The sequence below is a fragment of the Dermacentor andersoni genome, chromosome 6 (assembly GCF_023375885.2).
Source record: "Dermacentor andersoni chromosome 6, qqDerAnde1_hic_scaffold, whole genome shotgun sequence".
Classification (NCBI taxonomy): domain Eukaryota; kingdom Metazoa; phylum Arthropoda; class Arachnida; order Ixodida; family Ixodidae; genus Dermacentor; species Dermacentor andersoni.
In genome coordinates, this window is record NC_092819.1 from 81945340 (window position 1) to 81964735 (window position 19396).

The following is a 19396-nucleotide window of genomic DNA, read 5'->3' on the forward strand; positions in this document are numbered from 1 at the left end:
TTTTGAGGACTTTTGAGTAGCCACGAGCAATGTATGCACAGAGGATGAGTGCTGAAGAAAGCTCGCATCAGCCGAAAGCTAAAGAAGATGCTGCCTTCGAGCAGCCCAGTCTCGAAGCGCAAAATAGAACATTAGATGACCAAGTGGCGGACAGCAAAGCCGTGCTGACTAGTGCTGAGATGATCAACACCGTCATCAAGCAAAAAGACATGAACAAGGTAGAAAGTGGCCGAGTGCTTCTAACTAGAGGAAATGCAAACCTTGAGCAGGCTCAGGGAACTCGAAAAGCAAATAATCAAAAAGACAAAGCATTGATGTCTAAGCATGGATAAGCTGTTAGTTAGCCTGTAGTCATGTGCAAGAGCAGCTTGGTTTTTAAGATATCTATCCATGGCCTAGTCAGCTGCTACTCATGTGCAAGAGTCTAGTCGTCTAGTCTAGTCCAGTGAAATGCTACTCATGTGTAAGTCACCTTAAAGTACGAATATATTTGTTTGCATTTTTTCTACCAACCTTTTCTTTGGTCTGTGTTCATTTGCTTGGTCCTATGAATATTCTAAGCAATTTGATCAACTTGCTCAGCAGGTTGGAACAAATTAAAATCTTTCTTGTGGGTTTTTGTAGAATTCAAGGGACAGAGGTATGCACCAAGATTACACCAAGTTAGTTTTATGCGCAGAGCATGAAAAAAAATATCGAACTCAATGGTTTTATGACTTGTAGCTATGTTACATTGCTGCAGTTGGCTCTAAATAACTGCTGTAAATGTCCACACCTTTTGGTTTCTGTTCCCAAAAGTAAGCTTTCTTCCACTTTAGGCAGCTCCAAATTTAGTATTTGGCGCTCCAAGATGGTTACTTTCTTCCGCAACCTGTTCCAAACTTGAATTTTCCTGCTCCAAAACCAAGATTTTCCTGCTCCAACAATTGCTCCAAATCCTAATTCAGCTGTTGCAGCCCTGCCATTGGCGTTCGTAGGCGAATGACTAGTTACCATGAATTTTTTATGCGTTATTGCTGCGCGGGATAAAGTAGAAATTGAGCTCTGTATTCATAGCAGAAAATGTTTCTTTTTTTGCTTCGTTTCAGACAGCCTGCGTACGCTCAGATTTTGTACGAAGGAAGAAACAGCGCGCTCGCCTATATGTCGCTACGCAAGCCAAAGTCCACTTACCAAACACTCTTACACTCTTAAAAAAAAGGGCGGAGCTAGAAAGGAGCAACTCGCCGTTTTCCTCCTTCCCAGGCCGCTGAGTTCCTCCTTCACACGCACTTCACCTGTCGCGCTCTCTTGTAGCAATGAAAAGGAACGTTTCTCCCTTGCGTGCGTATCTTGCGTCGCCGTTGCAGTTACCAGAACATCGGCTACAATAACTTCTTTCCGACGGAAAGTAATGGTAAGTCGCATAACCCAAAGTCTAAACCTTTCATGGCAAGCGACCATCAGTGTCAAACCTCTAGCTCGAACAGGGAGCTGCAATACGAGAATAGTTCAACTCAAAGCAGCGCCCGGGTATTGGCCTACAGCGAGACAAGCCCGTACTCGGGCATCTCGGCCTAGACACCGCAGATATCAGCCAGCCTTTCTCGTTTTGATGCGTGAGACTAGGATGAGGAGAAGGTTAAGCTATCTAAAATGTATGCATTTGTGACCGTTTTGAAACGCCATCCACGACGGCTTCGAAGCGAAAGCAAAATACGTTTGCTGGCGCCGTCGGCACGTAGCTGGGTGGTGCAAGCGATCACCGCCGCAAGCGTCGCCATCAAATCCAGAGCTGGAACACAAACCCTGCCGCCATAGCAAGGAGGTGCTCGAGCGCACCATGCAACCAGATATACAGCTGCATATCCACCTTCACTTGCGTGCCGGTTTGTATGCGTCTCCGCCCGCCACCGGCGGCTCCTCCGTGATGCCTCGTGTAGCGCGCACTACACTACAGAGACAGGAAGCAACGATCAACAATAGATTTCCTAAAAGCCGGGGTACAAGCAAACTCACGAACAAAAGGTATCCAGAAAATAAATTTGAAAAAAAAAGCTTTTAGAAATGGCTGACTTCCGCGTTGCAGTTTTGCATATAGGGCTGTCGGCGTCTGTGAAGAAAAGGAGACACTCTCGAAGGTAGCATGTAGAGGGACAATTGAAACTACAAAGTGCGAAAAGCCCAATGAAAGGCACAAGGGTACGGGGCAAACGGGTATGCCGAGAGGTGAACGGGCGACCAAGCCAATGGGACACACATGGGTACGGCGGCGTTTTGCACTGTTTGGAGTGCCGGGATTCTGGAAATCTGCAGGGGACTGTCGAACTCGAACGTCAGTACGAAGCGAAACCACCCTCTCCCTTGCAAAAAGCACGGCTAGCACTGCGCAGACACAGCTTTGCAGTAGAGTCGCTCGGAGAGAGAGACGGCATACTCCAAAGTCGGGCCTATCTTTCCCGGTCGCTTGTCGCGACGGTTACGCTTCAGCCGTTGTACTTACGCTATGGTTATAGTAGTTGCAGCCTAGTAGACTGAATCGCAACAATCTTCGTTACCACGACTCTCCTGGAGATGGATATAACTAAACAGACACCAGCAGTTAGCCTTCTGATATCGTCAATGGTGAGCGGGCCCAGTCACGCCAGCCGCAGTTTGGTTTCCGTGTGTAGTATCCTAACATCACGGCGAGTAACTTGTATCATAGCCTCCTTTGATACTATGCTAGTATTTACGTCCGCTCTCCTCCAATATCCTTACAAATCACACGCAGCTATTCAGCGTGTACCAGCGAACGACGTCCTCGACGTAGCCAAATACTTTCATTCCGTGGACAGGAAGGCAGAACATGATTTCGAAGGCTTGCTCGAAAGCGCTGGCTTCAGCGTCCATGTCAGATTCATCCCTACTCTATGCGCCCGCCTTCAAGTCCGGTCGCCGGCAGCCGCCAGGAGCCGCCGGCACACCGCACGCCTGCTCGCACGTATCCGCTCTGCAGCGGCGTACGGACGTTTCGGATAGTGGATAGTTGGCCATTTCTGCGTGAAATTAGGCGAGAAAACGTAGACGCGATCCCCACAGAACAAATTTCGTAAACGTCAGTGGTTCTTGAAACGCCATCCGTTACGGCTTCGAAGTGAAAGGCTTAGATCGCCTTGGCCACTGTGTTGATACTTGAAAGACGCTAGTCAAAAACATTCATTGCCTGTGTGGTGTGTGCGACCGATTCATGCATGGATATCCATCCCTATGTTTACATAAGTTCAACGCCGCGAAGTTTTAGCGAGGCCATTCCTTTTCGCGCTTCGAAAATGGTTAAAGCCATGCTCCACCCGCGTAAATAACATGATCAGCTCGTCGTCAACGGTGGTTGATAAGCGTGGTAGTCGAGCAGAAGGCATCGCTACAAGATTGTGTCGTTCATGCACATGGTTCCGTGTATGCGTCAACAAAAGCTTAGCGAGAGTGTTTCTTTTTTTACAGATATCAGTAACGTACACTATGCTTATGACGCGTACGTTATTTTCCAGCTGCGAACTAGCACAGTTCGTAGGCCTAGTCGCATTCATCGCTTCGCTTGCCTGGAGTCGGCCATGTTCGTTTTGGAGAGGGAGAAACCGTTGCTCCCATGCACGAGGAAGGAAATTTAGTCAATTTAAAGACGAAGATAAGGGACATCGCCGTTTATCTCTTAATGGAGCAAGGGTCACTCCTTTTTTTCTTAGAGTCTACAAAATATTTGAAATCTTAGCTGGAGCTCGAGCAAGAGGCTGGCACGTATTACTAATGAGACTGGCCAAAGAAAATTCCTGCCTTGCGAAAGAGGCGATGAATGAAGCCGAGCTCAGAGACCAAATAACTAGGTGCCACCATAATTTTGCATTGCAAGACATGCAACATAGTTCTGTATCTGAGTAAAACTTGTTGCTGGACGAGTTGGTAGAGATCTGATGAATGCATTTATACGCTAACAGGAAATAAAGGCTTAAGAAGAAAAGTAGGAAACGATAGGTCAGCGCTCGAGCTACTGCTCCCTAATATTTTTACTAAGACTTTATTTCCTGTTAGCGCAACGATGTATTCATGAGTTCTGGATCGTTTTTTAACATGGGCGTCTTTTTTACAAGAAAAAAGACACACACACAGAGAGCGAGAGAGAGAGAGAGAGAGAGAGATAAACCCTGAAGCATCTAGTACTCGTGCGCTAGTATTCAGAATGGGAGAATTCGTGGCCTTATTTAGGCGAGCATTTCTACTGCAGAAACTGTCGCTCCATTCATCTGTAATAATGAATGTAGCTCCTTTACGTTGTTATGTTAGCCCTTGCAAAATACGCGGAGCGTAGCCGAATTACTATTAGGTTTCCGCCCCTTTTTGAAGCGTACTTCCCATCAGCATTAGAATTTCTCCTTTCTTAACTACGGCATGTGTTTTTCTCCCTAGCAATTTACCGGCAATGTGCCCACGTTTCAACACCACCTTTCGCAATGTAGTTTCTCCAGAAAATGCGCTGCGTGAACGGTGCAATTTCTCCATGCGGATATGGTGAGTGCGGCTATATCAACAACATAGCTATTTTTTTTTCATGGCTGACAGAAACACGCCTTCGTTTTGATTAACACCAAACACGACTGCTACTCCGTATAGGAACGACTGCCAAATACCAAATAGATGATCAACAACAAATAGACAATTGTGTCGCAGTTCTCGCCTCTTCGCTGTGAATTCACGTGTAGGCATTGTATATTAGAGGAGAGACGGGGCCCAGCGCCAATATAAGGGGACCGTTATTGTGCCTTATTTTGTCATTTATCTACTGTGTCTAGATGTATGACGAAATTTAAAATGCTGGGCTGTTTGTGAGTCAATCCCGCCAGGCGTTCACTATTATTGGTCGAGAGGCTTCATTACAGGTCTTGTGCTACTCTAAACCCGGAGTACAATAGTCCTCTATATATAGAAGACTCGTGCTGAGGGCAATTGCGAAGGATGCAGACAAAAGAGCTTTTGCAATTTGGCTGACCTGGTTAGAAAAACATTTGTATGGGCATTCTCGTCAGGAAGTGCATAAGGGATTGTGAGGTAGTCGCAGTAATCAAAATTATGTTCAGCGATATTAAGGTGCCAAACTGCGATCCGATCATGAGGGACGCCGCACACAATAAATTTTTTGCACAAAAAGGGTGTAAAAATGCTGGTGTAAAATGTTTTACACCATTGCTCACATTCTTTCACACTCTTTTGGCAATATATTGCAGTACTACACCCTTTCAGTAGGTTGCTTACATCGTTGGCACTCTCCGCTTGGCACCAAGGGTGTTTCTTTACTCTTTATGCTTAAAACGCGTGTGAATGACATGCATATATATATATATATATATATATATATATATATATATATATATATATATATATATATGTGTGTGTGTGTGTGTGTGTGTGTGTGTGCATGGGTCTTCGACAAAGGCTATATATGACAATCATAGCATTGGTGATAATAAACGATAAGAGAATGGAACAGACTCCCACAAGAGGTAACGAACAAGCGTACTGTCGACTCTTCCTTATCGGCTATTTTTCAGTTGTGAGCGAAGCACGCAATTCCTTTCGTACCGAATTTTTATTCAACCTGTGTCATAAGTTTCAGAGATATTGTTCTGCGCAGTAGTGTACAAGTATGATCTTTGTTGCACTGTGTGTAAGCTTGCTGTGTTCGAATTTTATTTTGACATTTTCTTTGCTTGTGCAGTATCGCTTTTTATTTTCTGTGTACCACTCCTGCTTTGGCTGCCGAAATACAGCTGGCAGTATTTTCAAATAAATAAAATAAATAAATAAATAAAGGCGCTTTATTCGGCAACACACGTCAGGAATATATGATAGTATTAACCTACATAAGTACTTAATGCAGTGCGCTAGCTTTTATTTTTGATTAAAAGAACATGCTGTAAATACAAAATTCAAGTCGGCCTGCGCACAAAATGTACCCAATAAGTGCAGGTTCGATAAGTGGCAGAAGTTTTAAGGTATTTCTTCTAAAACATTGGGCACAGTATTAAAATTTATGATGTACTACTTTCTTTTTTCCACGAAAAGCATTTATAATGCATATATGTGGAACACCAATGCATTATTCGATACAAAGCAGGTGTATACTTTGGAGGCTGGTGCCGCTTCCGAGGCTGGTGCCACTAATAAAATTTCTGCTAAGTGGCTAAACTTCAGATACTGCATGTCTTTAATTTTGAACCAGCAATATACCCTATCAAGATGTTATGAAGAATTAGCTTTGCGGATATAAGTACTCTTAAATTATACGTTTCATGGCCGCGACTATGAATACAATGTTGCCAAGAAAATCGCCTGCTTATCTACGGGCGATGTTTTCTTTGTTTTCCTTAAATAATCGGCCAAATGCCCGGTATATACAAAGTCAATGCGATGGATAGGCGGTGGCAGAAATGGTCGTGACGCGAAGCGTCACTACAGGCCAAGAACAGAAGGATTATGCTAAACACACGTAGCTTCAACATCGCGATGCGTGTCTCCAAAATGCTTGAAATTGACGTTCAAGGCATTTGGGTAGAGAGGAGGTGTTACATTCCTTCCGTTTTATAGCGTAAGCATGTTTTGGCGAGTGCCCCGAGAAAACCTGTCCATCACGAGGAATACGTAATGCCTTGTATCTGCACACAGATGCGTGATTTGAGAAGTCAAGACATTTAGTCGTTATAATAGCGTAAATGTAGATTATTGGTATCTTCATAAACGATAAAGAACAATTGAAGCAAAAAAAAAATTCATCAGCGAGAATACTCAATCGGATGCATAGATACGGCTCCGTAGAAAACGCATGGGGAAGCTTATAAAAGCGCTCATACAAATGAAATTCGGGGGTGCGCCAAATTGAAAGTTGGGGGGAGGGCGGGGGGTCAGCTTCTGATTTGGGGTGAGCTGACTGAAATTTAGGAATGGGTTAACATGAAGTTTAGAGGCCAGCCAACTTGAAATCTGAGGCCGGGTCAACTTAAATTTGAGGGTGCGCCTACTTGAAATTTAGGGGTGGGTGAACTTGCAAACTGCAAACAGCCAACAGCTTATATGGAAAAAGACAAAGCAGATTTTTTAAACGCTCAGCAATTTCTTCAATAATGCTTTGGAGTTTGTTCAGTAGTTCAAGAAATTGCTCATTAGTGTTTTTATTAGATGCATAGTTAGGCTGCTCACAAAAATGCGCAGACTTTCAAATAAATATAATAAGTAGGATGCACGCGCCTTGCGTACATATCGTAGCTTTAAGGCTTCACACAGTTTAACTTAAACGCACTCTATGTACTATATATGTATATTTAACGAAACAACTCAAGTACATTTTGCTTGAAGCCATGTCATTGCTAACAGACGTTCTTCACATATTTCATTATGGCCGTTTTGCAAGTTCAGGTTGGGGAATGGGACTTGTGGAAAACTGAAGGTGTTCAGGGCGTACTTAATTGCTGTTCCCCTCTGGTAGTTAGCAGAAAGATTGACTATTGAGGTAGTTAGCCTAGCATTTTGACTAAGGCAACTACGCACTGTTCTGTTACATATCAATTGCTGTGGAGAGATATATGTAGACTGTACCCCGGCTATGCCATTTTGCGTTGTTCCACATCAATAAAAATTCTGATGATAATGAACTGTTTATTAGCACAAAACTGTGAAAAAATAAATGCCAGTTAACGTATTCATAACAATAATAGTAACGATGCTGCAAATGAGAACTAAGGTGTAATCTACCATCTGCCCAGGCAACTACCCAAATGCTCTTTACACTTGCTTATCGGTTGGTAAAAGAGCCTCCATGTACTAGCATAGACCATAGGTTCAAACGAAACTTATCCCCCTTAACCCTTCCCCCTGCGAAGGGTAGCCAACCGGAACTACCTCTGGTTAACCTCCTTGCCTTTCTCTGCATTATTTTCTCTCTCTCTCTCTATTGCTGTGTTCCTTATAACTGGATCACAAGCCCCAAGCATCGGAACCAGTCCGCACATGGCATTTTACGCGATCACAGACGTGAAACCGCACGGAGAAAATGTCGCGAAAATATACCAATATTTAATCTGAATGTGGGCGTACGAGTGAAACACAAACGGTTTTTCTCTTTTTTTTTGGGGGGGGGGGGGCGATTGACCGCCGACAAAGAAAGTCGTTCTCATACGCAATTCGAGTCATAAACTATGCGGGAAACATGCATTAATCTTCCTAACAATGCCTGTTTTCTTTTCCGTCTTTGAGCAAAGTTTTTGAGCTACATTTAGCTATTAAAATATATACAAGATTTCACGTCAGTATCATGGGAGTGTACATTCATGGAGACGGCAAAATGAAGAAAGGTTTCTGATATGCATTAATTTCACTTTGAAGAGGCGATAAACGAAGTGTTACTCAATTTTTCGTAAAGGGAACCACGGGCCTTACAGCATATCGGGGTCTGCAGAAACCGCGTTAGGTGCAGACACGGCCACACCAAATAAAAATGTTCATCACAAGTTGAGTCTCTTTTCCGGATCAGAGCCAGCTTTCTTGAACTGTACTTTTGATTTAATATCTGTGTCATGGTCGTTGCTATAAGCAGTGCGAGAGAGAAATGTTTATTTTATATACTGCTGTAAAGCGGTGAAAAACTCGCCCAGGCTGCAGTATACCCGAAGAGTCAATTTTGTCTCAAGTAAGGTGAATGCCTCAAAGAGTAAGATTAAGTACATATTGAAGCATTGAACCAGGTTATTTAGGATAGTAATATGAACCTGAAAATAATTTGTTTCATCAAAGAATGGCAACAAATATTAAGGTGAGACTGGTCGGGAGGGAAAATACGATACAAGGGGCTACCACTCAAAGATACGCTTAATGCAGTACACATTCATTATGACCATTCGAAAAAAAAATTATTTTTAAAAGCAACATCCATGAGCTTCTAATTGTATACCTCATCTATGTGTTCACTGCCCACGAAGTAATTCGCGCCAAGCGGTGACCTCTTGTTAGTGAAACAAGTGAGATTGCATTTCGTGGAAGTTAAATTCATGCTCAAGCAATCGCGCCAACTGGAAGCAGCTTGACGTGATGCGAACCAATCTCTAATGCGACCGCGAGAGCAAGGAATCCCACGCACGACATCGTGCTCAGCAGTAGAATTGCACAAGCGCTCCGCGGCGGGTGTTAGAAATGTTCGTAACATGCTCCTTCCCTTATGCCACTCGCTAACACAGGTGGTACGCCAGCAGACGCCATTTGTCGCGTCTACTTACAGCTGCTCCCTTCTCTACAATGCTGCTTGCTTGCCGTTTTACTGGTTTCGTTCGTCCTTCCACCGGCACCGGCACAGATCTTCGTATATTTTGTTACTGCCGTTTTGCAAGTTCAGGAAAGTGGACTCGCGAAAAACTCAAGGTGTTCAGGGCGTACTTAATTGTTGTTCGCCTCTGGTGGTTAGCAGACCGATTGATTAGTCAGGTAGTTAGCTTAGCATTCTGACTAAGCCAACTCAGTGCTCTGTTCTATTCCTGGCTACAAAGAGCCATTTACTGCGTAGAAGTTGCAGCGCGCTGGAAGAACACATTTAGAACGTAAGAGCGCATTCTTGGCCCACCCCCAAATTTAGGTTGTCCAATTCTGAAATTTAGGTTGGGCCACCAACAAATTTTAAGTTGGCCCGCCCCGTAATTTATGTTGACCCACCCAAGTTTCAGTTGGCCCACCCCCAAATTTCAGTTGGCCCACATTCAAATTTCTGGTTGGCCCACCTCCAAATTTAATTTGCCACATGTCCAAATGTCAACTTGGGCCACCCCCAAATTTAATTTGGCCCATCTCATAATTTAGGCTGACACATCCACATGTTTCAGTTGGCCCACACCCAGATTTCAACTTGGCCGACCCTAAGTTTCAGTTCGCGCACGTTTAAATTTCAAGTTGGCACATCCCCAAATTTAACTTGGCACATGTGCGAACTTCAACTTGGCCCACCCTATAAATTTAAGTTGGCCCACTCCCAAATTTTAAGTTGGCTCACTTGCAAATTTCAATTTGGCCCACAACGAAATATCAAGTTGACCCACCCCCAAAGTCCTGTTGGTGCACCTGTACAATAAGCTTGCCCATGTATGTTCTAAGGAGCCCTATATATCTCTATGGGCGTCCTTTTCATTGAAGTTTTTGCTTTAGATTGCTCTTTATAGCTTAAAAGCTTTCATCATTCATCTACATTTACCCTATCATAACGCATAAATGTCGTAACTTTGCAAATTACGCATTTTTCTGCAGATACAAGGCATAGCACTTTTAGCGTGACAGGGCTGAAGAGATCCCCAAAGAATGCTTAGGCATCAATAAAATATTCGATAAAACTTTATATTGTCCTCACCCTCTACGATTTTGCACGAGAGATTGGCATTGTCATAATGACATAGCATATTTTTTTGCCGCCCTTTCCTGCTTTCCCGCTTGCCACCCTTACACGCAGTAGCGAATGGTGGCGGCTATGCGTTTCGGCTAGGCCACAGCACATCTTCGATATCAGCCACCACCAAGCCAGCGCTCTGATTGCCGCCGCACAGGAGTGGCACCGGAGGAGGAGCCAAGAGAGCAAGGCTTGCGCCGTGCGCGAGAGATGGCACCAGGAGCGCGCGCAGCTAGAACAGCTCGCTAGCCCCAGCTACGGAGCTGGTTACGACGAGGCACAACGGCGAGGTACGACGGCGACGCGAAACGCAGGAACGAGTGCCAAAGAGCTGCGCTCTAAACAATCTATAATGTTGAAGGTATCCACCAATATTTGAAATCTAAAATATCAGACAGCAGCACTTTGCCTACTTTTGCATGTTTACAATATCGCTTTTATAAAAAAAATGTTCGAATCCGAATAGATGACAACACGGCTTGTGACGACAGCGATATCGAGGAAGCCATCGAACACGTGCTACAGCGCCCACGTGCACGCATTTGCTCGCGACATTTCTGTCAGAGTGGACTTCTAATACTCCAAGAAATTCCACATCGCCTTTGCTTATTTTCTATTTGCGTGGTTGCTTTCGTTTTCCGATATTTCTGTCTTTATTTCACCCGTTTCCACAATGTAGAGTAACAAACGAGAACCTTCATATCCGGTTAACTTGCCTGCCTTTGCCATCTCATTTCTAGCTCTTTCAAGCTGCCAACGAAAAACACAAAATAGCCTTATTTCTTGCGAATATGTATAATGTGTGACACTCCAGAAGTTGCTTGCTCAGAAGCATCAGCGTAACATTCGGAGTTAGTGTATTCCAAATCCCCAAACAGGCTTAGAGCGTATCCTCTAGGAATATTCAAAGCTTAAATACCTCAAAGTAATGCGGTGGTTTCTTTCAGCCAAAACATCCGTCGGGTTCCATCTTGGATTCTTGCTTGGAAGAGGGACGACGCCGAAGCGTCTCCTGACGGAGCGTTTTCCTTTCTTTTTTTTTTTTTTTTGCCGCTGGCTATCTCTGTGAAATCTCCAGTGCATCTATCGGTCATCGCGCCTAGTTCGGTGGGGATGGAAGTGGACCGTCCAGAGCATCTGCAGGAACCGGTGGCGTCAGCGACGGTCGCCTCCAGGAAACAGAGCGGGCTACAGACTGACAGCTACAGCGACAGCGAAGGCACCCATGTCTACTCGCTCAGGAGTGAAGACTCTTCTGATGACGACGACTAAGAACGTGTACGGAGCCGCAAGGGGAAGAAAAGGAACACCAGGACTCCTTCGTACTCCAGTACACAAACTGTAGGGCTCATGCGGAGCCGCTACGCCAACACCATCTTGTTAATGCCTGTGATACCCAACGGTAGCATGAAGTGACTTAATGGCAATCTATCTCAATTCAGCTGGAGACCATGCTGCTCAACGAAATCACTGGTATTTGGGTGAGCACCCGCAATTATATACTGGCGGTTGATGTTCTGCATGCGGGTGCTCTTAGCGCAACACGCAAGCTCAGAGATCTTGATGGCATGCAGGAGTGCTGTCACATCCCGCGGGGCTCTGATGTCATCACCGGTGTCATGTACGACGTAGGCTTGGCCATCCTCCGCAATGACTTACCGATTCTGGTTCAAGCAACGAGTGATCATGACGTCATTGTTGATGTCTTGCGCTTGGGCAACTCACATTGCGTGAAGATTGTGTTCAAGCGCAACTGTCTCCCGTCGCAGACTAAGGTAGGCCAATTTCGTCATCCTGTCCGGCCTTTCATTCCGAAACCTCTGCAGTGGCGCAACTGTATGAAAGTAGATCACGTGAGCAGCATCTGTGAGACCGAAACATCCTCGCTGCGATGAGCCAGACGTCGCGGAAAAATGTGCAGCCAATGTCATGAATCTCCAAACTGCCACGGATCTCATGAGGCTTCATCAAAGGACTGCTCGAAAATTAAGAAAGAAATTGCTATCTTAAAATAAATAGCAAGAGACAATTCCTCTAATCGAGAAGCCGCCACTAAAATCAGGAAGCGACGCTCCCGTCGCCGACATTCTTCAAGGAAAGCTGCGTCGGCGGCGCGTGTGCCACGTCCACTGTCACCTCCGCCACTGCTACTAACGCAACGCACATAAGAAAGGTCTAAAAAGGACAAGGACCCGAGCACTGAGAAGAATATGTGCACCGGAGCCTGGCCGGCGTTGCCAAAACGGCAACTACCAGCAGAATCACTGCACACCGATGGGAGTAGTCCACCCCAAGCATCTCTCCTCGGTGAATTGACTGAACAGGATCGGTAAATGGTTATGATGATGGGATCACTAATGAATACGATTCGCGTGCTACTGAACAAGCTGCAGACGCCAACATATCAAAGCGCACTGGAAATACTAGATACACTGAATTCAGAGCTTGCAAGCCCCATATAAGCACCATGGCTCACCCAAAATGTTCTTTACGCACAGAAGGTAGAAGTGCGACGATTTTTCAATGGAGTGCCAGAGGCTTGAAGTCGCACATACCGGATTTGCGCCAATCTGTCTTGAAGAATCGGTTTCCTGTACTTGGTATTCGCGAACCGAACGTATCAACTCCTCACAGATTATCTGGTTACGATGTTTTTGTTTCTTCGACATGCGAAGAATAAAGCAACGTTCTCATTTACATCCGCACGGACTTGACCTATGTTTCGCATACTGTTAAGCCTCGTGACTACATACGTATGCCTCCGCGTTAGAAAGTACAGAGAACAAAGTGTCTTCCCCTCTTATTGTTACATCTTCCCATCAAGAAAGTTTGACTGTGAAAGACTGAAATGTATATTGAAGGAAGCTGATGGCCCCTGGTTCATCACTGGGGACTTCAATGCGCACCACTTGCTTTGGGGAAGCACTAAGATTAACTCCAGGGGAAGGAATGCTGTGCCGCGTGCCTCTGACTATGACCACTGCACTATGAACGACGGCAGGTCGACGTACCTGTGGAGTCCTGCGTATAGAATCTGCCTCGACTTGGCCTTAGTGTTGTGGATCTTCACGTCACATGCTAGATGGTTTTACGGCATCCAGACTCACGGGAGTGATCACATTCCCACCAACCTAAAGATTAATGGACTCACTCGGTCTTTCTCTCATGGTGTCTTGAAGAGCATTGTTTGAACTGCGTTTATGTCGCTTATGGAAGAAGTGTGTTGGGCGAGAATTCCCCGGCAAAGTCGACGACACCATCGCTGAAGCGCCGAAAACTGCCAAGTGTTTATTATCACTGTCGCCAAACCGAACGGATTTCGACACTGAACTTAGAGGCTTCGTGCGATTCGAAGGCGCGCACAGCGACGATAAAGACGCACTAGATCATAAAATGATGTCAGAGACGCACGACGCATTCAGAAGAAAGTTTAGCGTCACATAAATAAACTAGAGAGTGAGCGATAATAGACATTCTGTGAATCACGGGACCCTCGCAAGCCGCCTTCACACATCTGGAGGATAGTCCGTTGCCTTCGTTCATCCCCACAACAACGACACCCATTGCCAGCTTTAGTTCTCCATTTTGGCGAAACTTAGCTTGATGTGGCGGAGGAAGTCTGTACGAGAGTGACTGGTGAGCCAGTGAGATTCAACGTTGAAGTAAGTAACCGGCATGCCACTTCGGTACCAGAAATAGACGTGTCCTTTACCATGCAAGAACTCGAAGCTGCCTTTGCCGTTTCTAAAAGATCATCCTCTCCCGGCCCTGACGGCGTCACCTATGCTGCCGTCGGACACCTTGGATAAAAGGCAAGAAGAGCGCTTCTGAACAGTTTCAACAACTCATGGCATAGATGTACAGTTCCCCGGCAGTGGAAGTCGCCTGGTACCTTTGTTAAAGTCGGGAATACATCCGTTGGGCATGGTGGTATATTGCCCTTTCACTCTGGCCAGCTGCAACGGAAAGGTGATGGAAAGGATGGTCCTTGCAAGTCTAGAATGGTATATCGCGTGCCACAATATGTACCCCGCTTCCAGCAGGCTTTGTTCGGGGTTGTTCCTCAATTGATAGCGTCAGTGACTGGACAACGTTTGTGAAACAGGAGAAAAGCCGTAAGCGCATATCAGTTGTGCTCTTTCTCGATGTGAAAGGTGCTTATGACAACGTTTCACATGACCCCGTCCTCAATTCCCTGGAGACTATTGCAATCGGCGACCGCATGCTTCGCTGGTTATCCGACTAAATAACTCGCCGGTCGTTTTATATATAAACAAAAGATGGCTACGCAGCTGAATATTACAGCTACTGCGGCGTGCCTCAAGGAGTATTGAGTCACACATTCTTCAATGCGACACTCATTGGACTAGCTCAAGTTTTACCTAAAACAATCTACCTCTCGATGTACGCAGATGGCATCTGCCTTTCGACTTCTGCGGTCACTCGCCTTCAGGTTCACGCGCTATTGCAGCGGGCAGCCACTTTGACAACAGCATACCTTCAAACACAAGGCTTGACTCTATCGACCGAGAACTCTTTGATGGTTAAGCACGTAATCGCTATGCTGCGAAATGTGTTGCAGAAGATGGGACTGTTTTAAAGCGATGAGCTTTCTTTGGCTCTTCTCCTAAGCTTTGCGCTTCTTGTTTATTTCGTTGCAGTTGACCTTTAATGCGCTCGTTAACTCACCACGATTGTGGAGACGCGGAAGGTTCGGTTCTGGATGACGTCGACGATCTCTTCCTGCTTCTGCTGCACGTAACCCCTCGAGAAGCGTATGCCCGTGCGACGTGTCCACGTGCCGACCTGCAAAGGTTATCAAGGGACCCCTTGATACTTCCTCGCACTACCAGCACATTGCTCTTCTATACTTCAGGCTGTCTAGAGACAATACACACAGAGTAAAGGTGAAGTTTAGTTTGCCGCCACCACCTGGGCCATTTGAGCATTTTTCTCTGTTTGTTAGTAGTTATGCATCTCTTGAATATCTTCTATGCAGACGCTTCCTCACTGATTTCAATATTTTCCGAGAAACTCATCTCGCGTCCTCATTTCGCAGCTCACTCCTTTGCTATGCTTTCATTTCAGAGTGCAAGTGTATTGCTCTTTGGTGGCAAGCTCGACCATGTGTCTTATTTTGAGCCGATTTTGTTAACAGCTTGAGAACTCACCCTTCTAACTGCTATCCTTCAAATGTGAAGCATAAACGTATCATTTTTGTAGAAGGCTCTAGTTTTTTCCTTATACATATCGTATTATTTGTCTTTCAATGACTTGAAGGGAAATTGTCATTATATTATTTATTACTTTTTTAAATATTGTCAACGCTCTAATGGGGTTTCTTTCAGGAACGAAAAACTAGTGGAAAGAAACACATCCTAGACACATAAAGACATCAACATGCCTCATGTTAATAAAAAGAAAGGTCTATATATTGTACAAATGCACTAAATTTGCTTGTATTCACTATAGAGCTTCGCAAATAGTTTCATTTCTCATTGACAACCAGAGAAAAAGAATTGTGAAACACATCACAGGGAGCAAGACAAGGCTGTACAACATAACTGTATTTAAAACAAGCGCTTCACCTTCATGGACCCACCAGTTTTAATTCAGAGAACAGCAGCATTTACGCGACAGAGTTTGTTCGTCGGCGCTTACAGCATAATTATGACACGTATTGCGTGGCACTGAAGTGAACGACGAACGCGTATTCTAAGATGTGTCTAATAAATGTCTTGTAGGCGATCAGCTTTACATCTGGCGTTGCTTGCTCGATTCTATTTAGTTTTTTGTTAGTGGAGAATCCACCCCTCCCGTTTATTTCAAATTCAATTCTGGGGTTTTACGTTCCGAAATCCTGCAATGATTATTACGCACGTCGTAGTACGGTAATGGGATATAATTTTGACCACCTTAAGTTCTTGAACGTGCACTCAATGCACGGCAAACGGGTGTTATTCCATTCCTCCACCAATCGGAGTGCGGCCGCCGCAGGTGAGGTTTCCCAGCGCACGTTCGGGCTATAACCGCGTAGTATTTTCACATTTCCAAGGGAAATAATATGCTCACTCCACGCCTACCGTTCTGGCGTTCGCGCACATGTGTGACTAACTGATCCCCTTTGTGACCTGTGTGACCTGTGTGAATGTCGTTTTAAAGAACATTTTTTCCCCGCTGTATGTCTTTTTATTACTGCACGTTTCACGCTATTTCGAGTCTTCTAAAAAGGCCAGTTCAGCGGTACTTCAGCGACCCAAATTCGCAATAGCTATGGGGACACCTAAGCAATTCCTGCTATGCATAAATTCGAGAGCATTACTTTACGTAGACTGCGTCGCTGAGCTTAGTGTTGTGACGAAACGTTGCTGATTTCATCCTGCCTACCCGTAGTTGCTGCATCTCGCCATGCGTGCTCCGGGGCCACTCGCTCTGCCTTTCGCGTTGTCGGAGCCTTGGGTGGTGAATGTCGTTTCGCTGCGTTGCGATGGTCTCATACTTCGTCGGCAGTCCACTGGCGCCTTCGGCCACGCTTTGCTGTCTCGCCTGATGATGTAGACTCGAGCGAGTCAATTCCTGACGATAAAGACTCCATAGCGCCGGCGATGGCACTGCTACCAGCATACACCATCCAGTGCATCGCTCGCTAGGCAGAGTCGACCACGTGCACGGACTCAGATATGTTCATCACGGTCGCCTGTTGCAACACACGTGGCGCAATGCAACGGGGGCGCATTGGTTAGCGCGCTCGACTACGAATCGGTAGCAGTGACGGTGGGGCAGAGGATCAAATCCTCACCGGTAACACTTCTGTGCGGAAGGTGTCCCGAAGTGGTAATCTGTGGCCGCGGTTTATTTAAGCCGGCAATCCATGGTGCAGCGAGATCTCGGGAGCGGCCACCACGGCCGCCGCTCAGGTCGGGCGCGCTAGCGTGTTCTATTCTCGCGCTGCCTGCACGTGAGCGCATCTTCTTCTTGGCCTGCTTTGGAAATGATAGTAGCGCCGCTACGTCATGTCACTCTCGCCTTTGTAGAGTCGGTACGCTGAGGTTAGCATGGCTGGGCTCGGTCGTCCGGGCCACCAATTTGTGGGAAGACTTGCGCAGAGGTAGCGCAGAGGCCGGCCATGGTGCAGCGGGATCTCAGGAGCGACCGACACCGCGCCCACTCAAGACGAGCGCGCTAGCGTGTTCTATTCACCCGCAACCGGTACGTGAGCCCATCTTCTTCTTCACCTGCTTTGGAGGCGATAGTCGCGCCGTTACTTTTTTAAAAGTTAAATGAAGATAACGTGTTTGTGTGCCGTTTTTCTGCCACCGCTTTGTGATAACAGTGGAGTCGCACGATGAGCTAAGTAATGCTCTCGCATCAGAAAAGTTACATCTCGCTGTAATACTCCTTAACTGCGCAGCTTTCTACAAAAGTACCTTCCGAACTTCAGCAACTTTCCATAAAGAAAGCAAGCTTAAGGGAGAGTTATAAAATCGGGGACCCATATCTCTGGGTCTCCAAGTTGAGTTACGTAGGATGCTCTTGGGTTTAGAGGAGCAGTAGAGTTTGAAAATTGGATCAAACGCAGACAACGTTCGATCAAGCGCTCGGGACGCCCCAGTGGGGAAAAGAAAAAGGTGCTGGAAAGCAAAAAAGAAGAAAAGCTTTTTGTACAAGTGAAAATAAACGGCATGTATTCTTGAGCAAAAAGGGCAAACAGCAAAATGTAATGAGCGTAATCACTGTGTTAGTAATACGGCTTTCTTGGCCATCTCGTGATTTCTCATCGCCCCCGAGGACGATTCAAGACGGCCGGCCACCCACGCTAGTTTTCGATTTCAGGGTCTTGGGTCAAGGCAAAGGTAAGAATCCAAGACTGGCTTGGGTTCTGCGGATGCGCCCTTTCGGCCCGTATTTTTCGTAGGTCCGCAAGCCACTCGGGTCCCCAATTCTAAAACAACCTAATATGTGCCAGTATAACTGGAATGACGGAATGCGCATTGCAGCGCTATCAACTTTCTAAGGGCATCGCTATAGTATTCCAAATGGGTACATAAATGCAAACGCAGCATACAAGAGAATCGCCAATAACGCCAGCGTCCGCACTTTGTGATAGAATGTAGCGCACCTTACACCGATAAACGATAGCGATTTCAGTTTATCGAGAAAGCTGAACTGCAATAAATAAACAAAATTGTTCCCCCATTGAGCAACACGACTGCTTTGCACTCGGTACCGAAAGGTGGCGTTAGCAGTTAATGTTCCAACGGAAGAGAAAAAATGACTAAGGAGATGTTTAATATATGCTAGAATGAAATACATGCGTAGCGTACCTGGTCAAATAAACTAGGTTAGGTGATTATTTCTCGCTGCCGTTTTTCAATGGGAATGCCAATATTTCATCAGGATCATCAAATTGTTACACATATCTGCGATCAAACACTTTTTTTTCTAGACATTATGTTCTCCTTAAACCTTTTTTGTAGGCCCTACAGAGCAAATTAAATTCTTTATACGCACCTTCTCGAATCCCGTTGACTTCAGCTCAATGACGTTCAAGGTGAAGTCGGTCCTCAAGCCATCTTCGTCGAGTCGTACGTAACCAGTGAGCCCCTTTACATGGACCTGCACTGAGGCATCAACCATGTTACTGGACTTGAAGCTTCGCACGCCCACACTGACAACCTCTAAAAAAGTCAGGGAGGCAGCATTTTTACACGTCACCGTATCAAGAAATCGGCGAAATAATTGCGTGAAGTGGCACTTTGTACCTTGGGCTGCATCCTAAAATTATCCAACAGTTGTTTTATTTTCGCTTCTTGCGATAATAAAATGGAATAACTGTTGGAGATACATGTGCAAAATGCTGCCAAATATTACCGGCATAACATGTGTCCGAAGTAGTAGTAGTACTAGTAGTCGCAATCAATCAATCAATCAATCAATCAATCAATCAATCAATCAATCAATCAATCAATC

At 45.5% G+C, this 19396-nt stretch overlaps 1 protein-coding gene across 1 annotated transcript in view; it reads right to left on the minus strand.

Annotated features, from left to right (window-relative positions):
* LOC126522463 (glutamate receptor ionotropic, kainate 2-like) overlaps positions 1-19396 on the minus strand; it is a 364802-nt gene that overhangs the window by 102757 nt on the left and 242649 nt on the right. Inside the window, exons 8-9 of the mRNA XM_072288773.1 lie at positions 18938-19042; positions 15116-15232 (exon numbers count right to left, since the gene is read on the minus strand). Of these exons, the coding sequence (XP_072144874.1) occupies positions 15116-15232; positions 18938-19042 (222 nt within the window). The remainder of the gene's footprint in view (positions 1-15115; positions 15233-18937; positions 19043-19396) is intronic.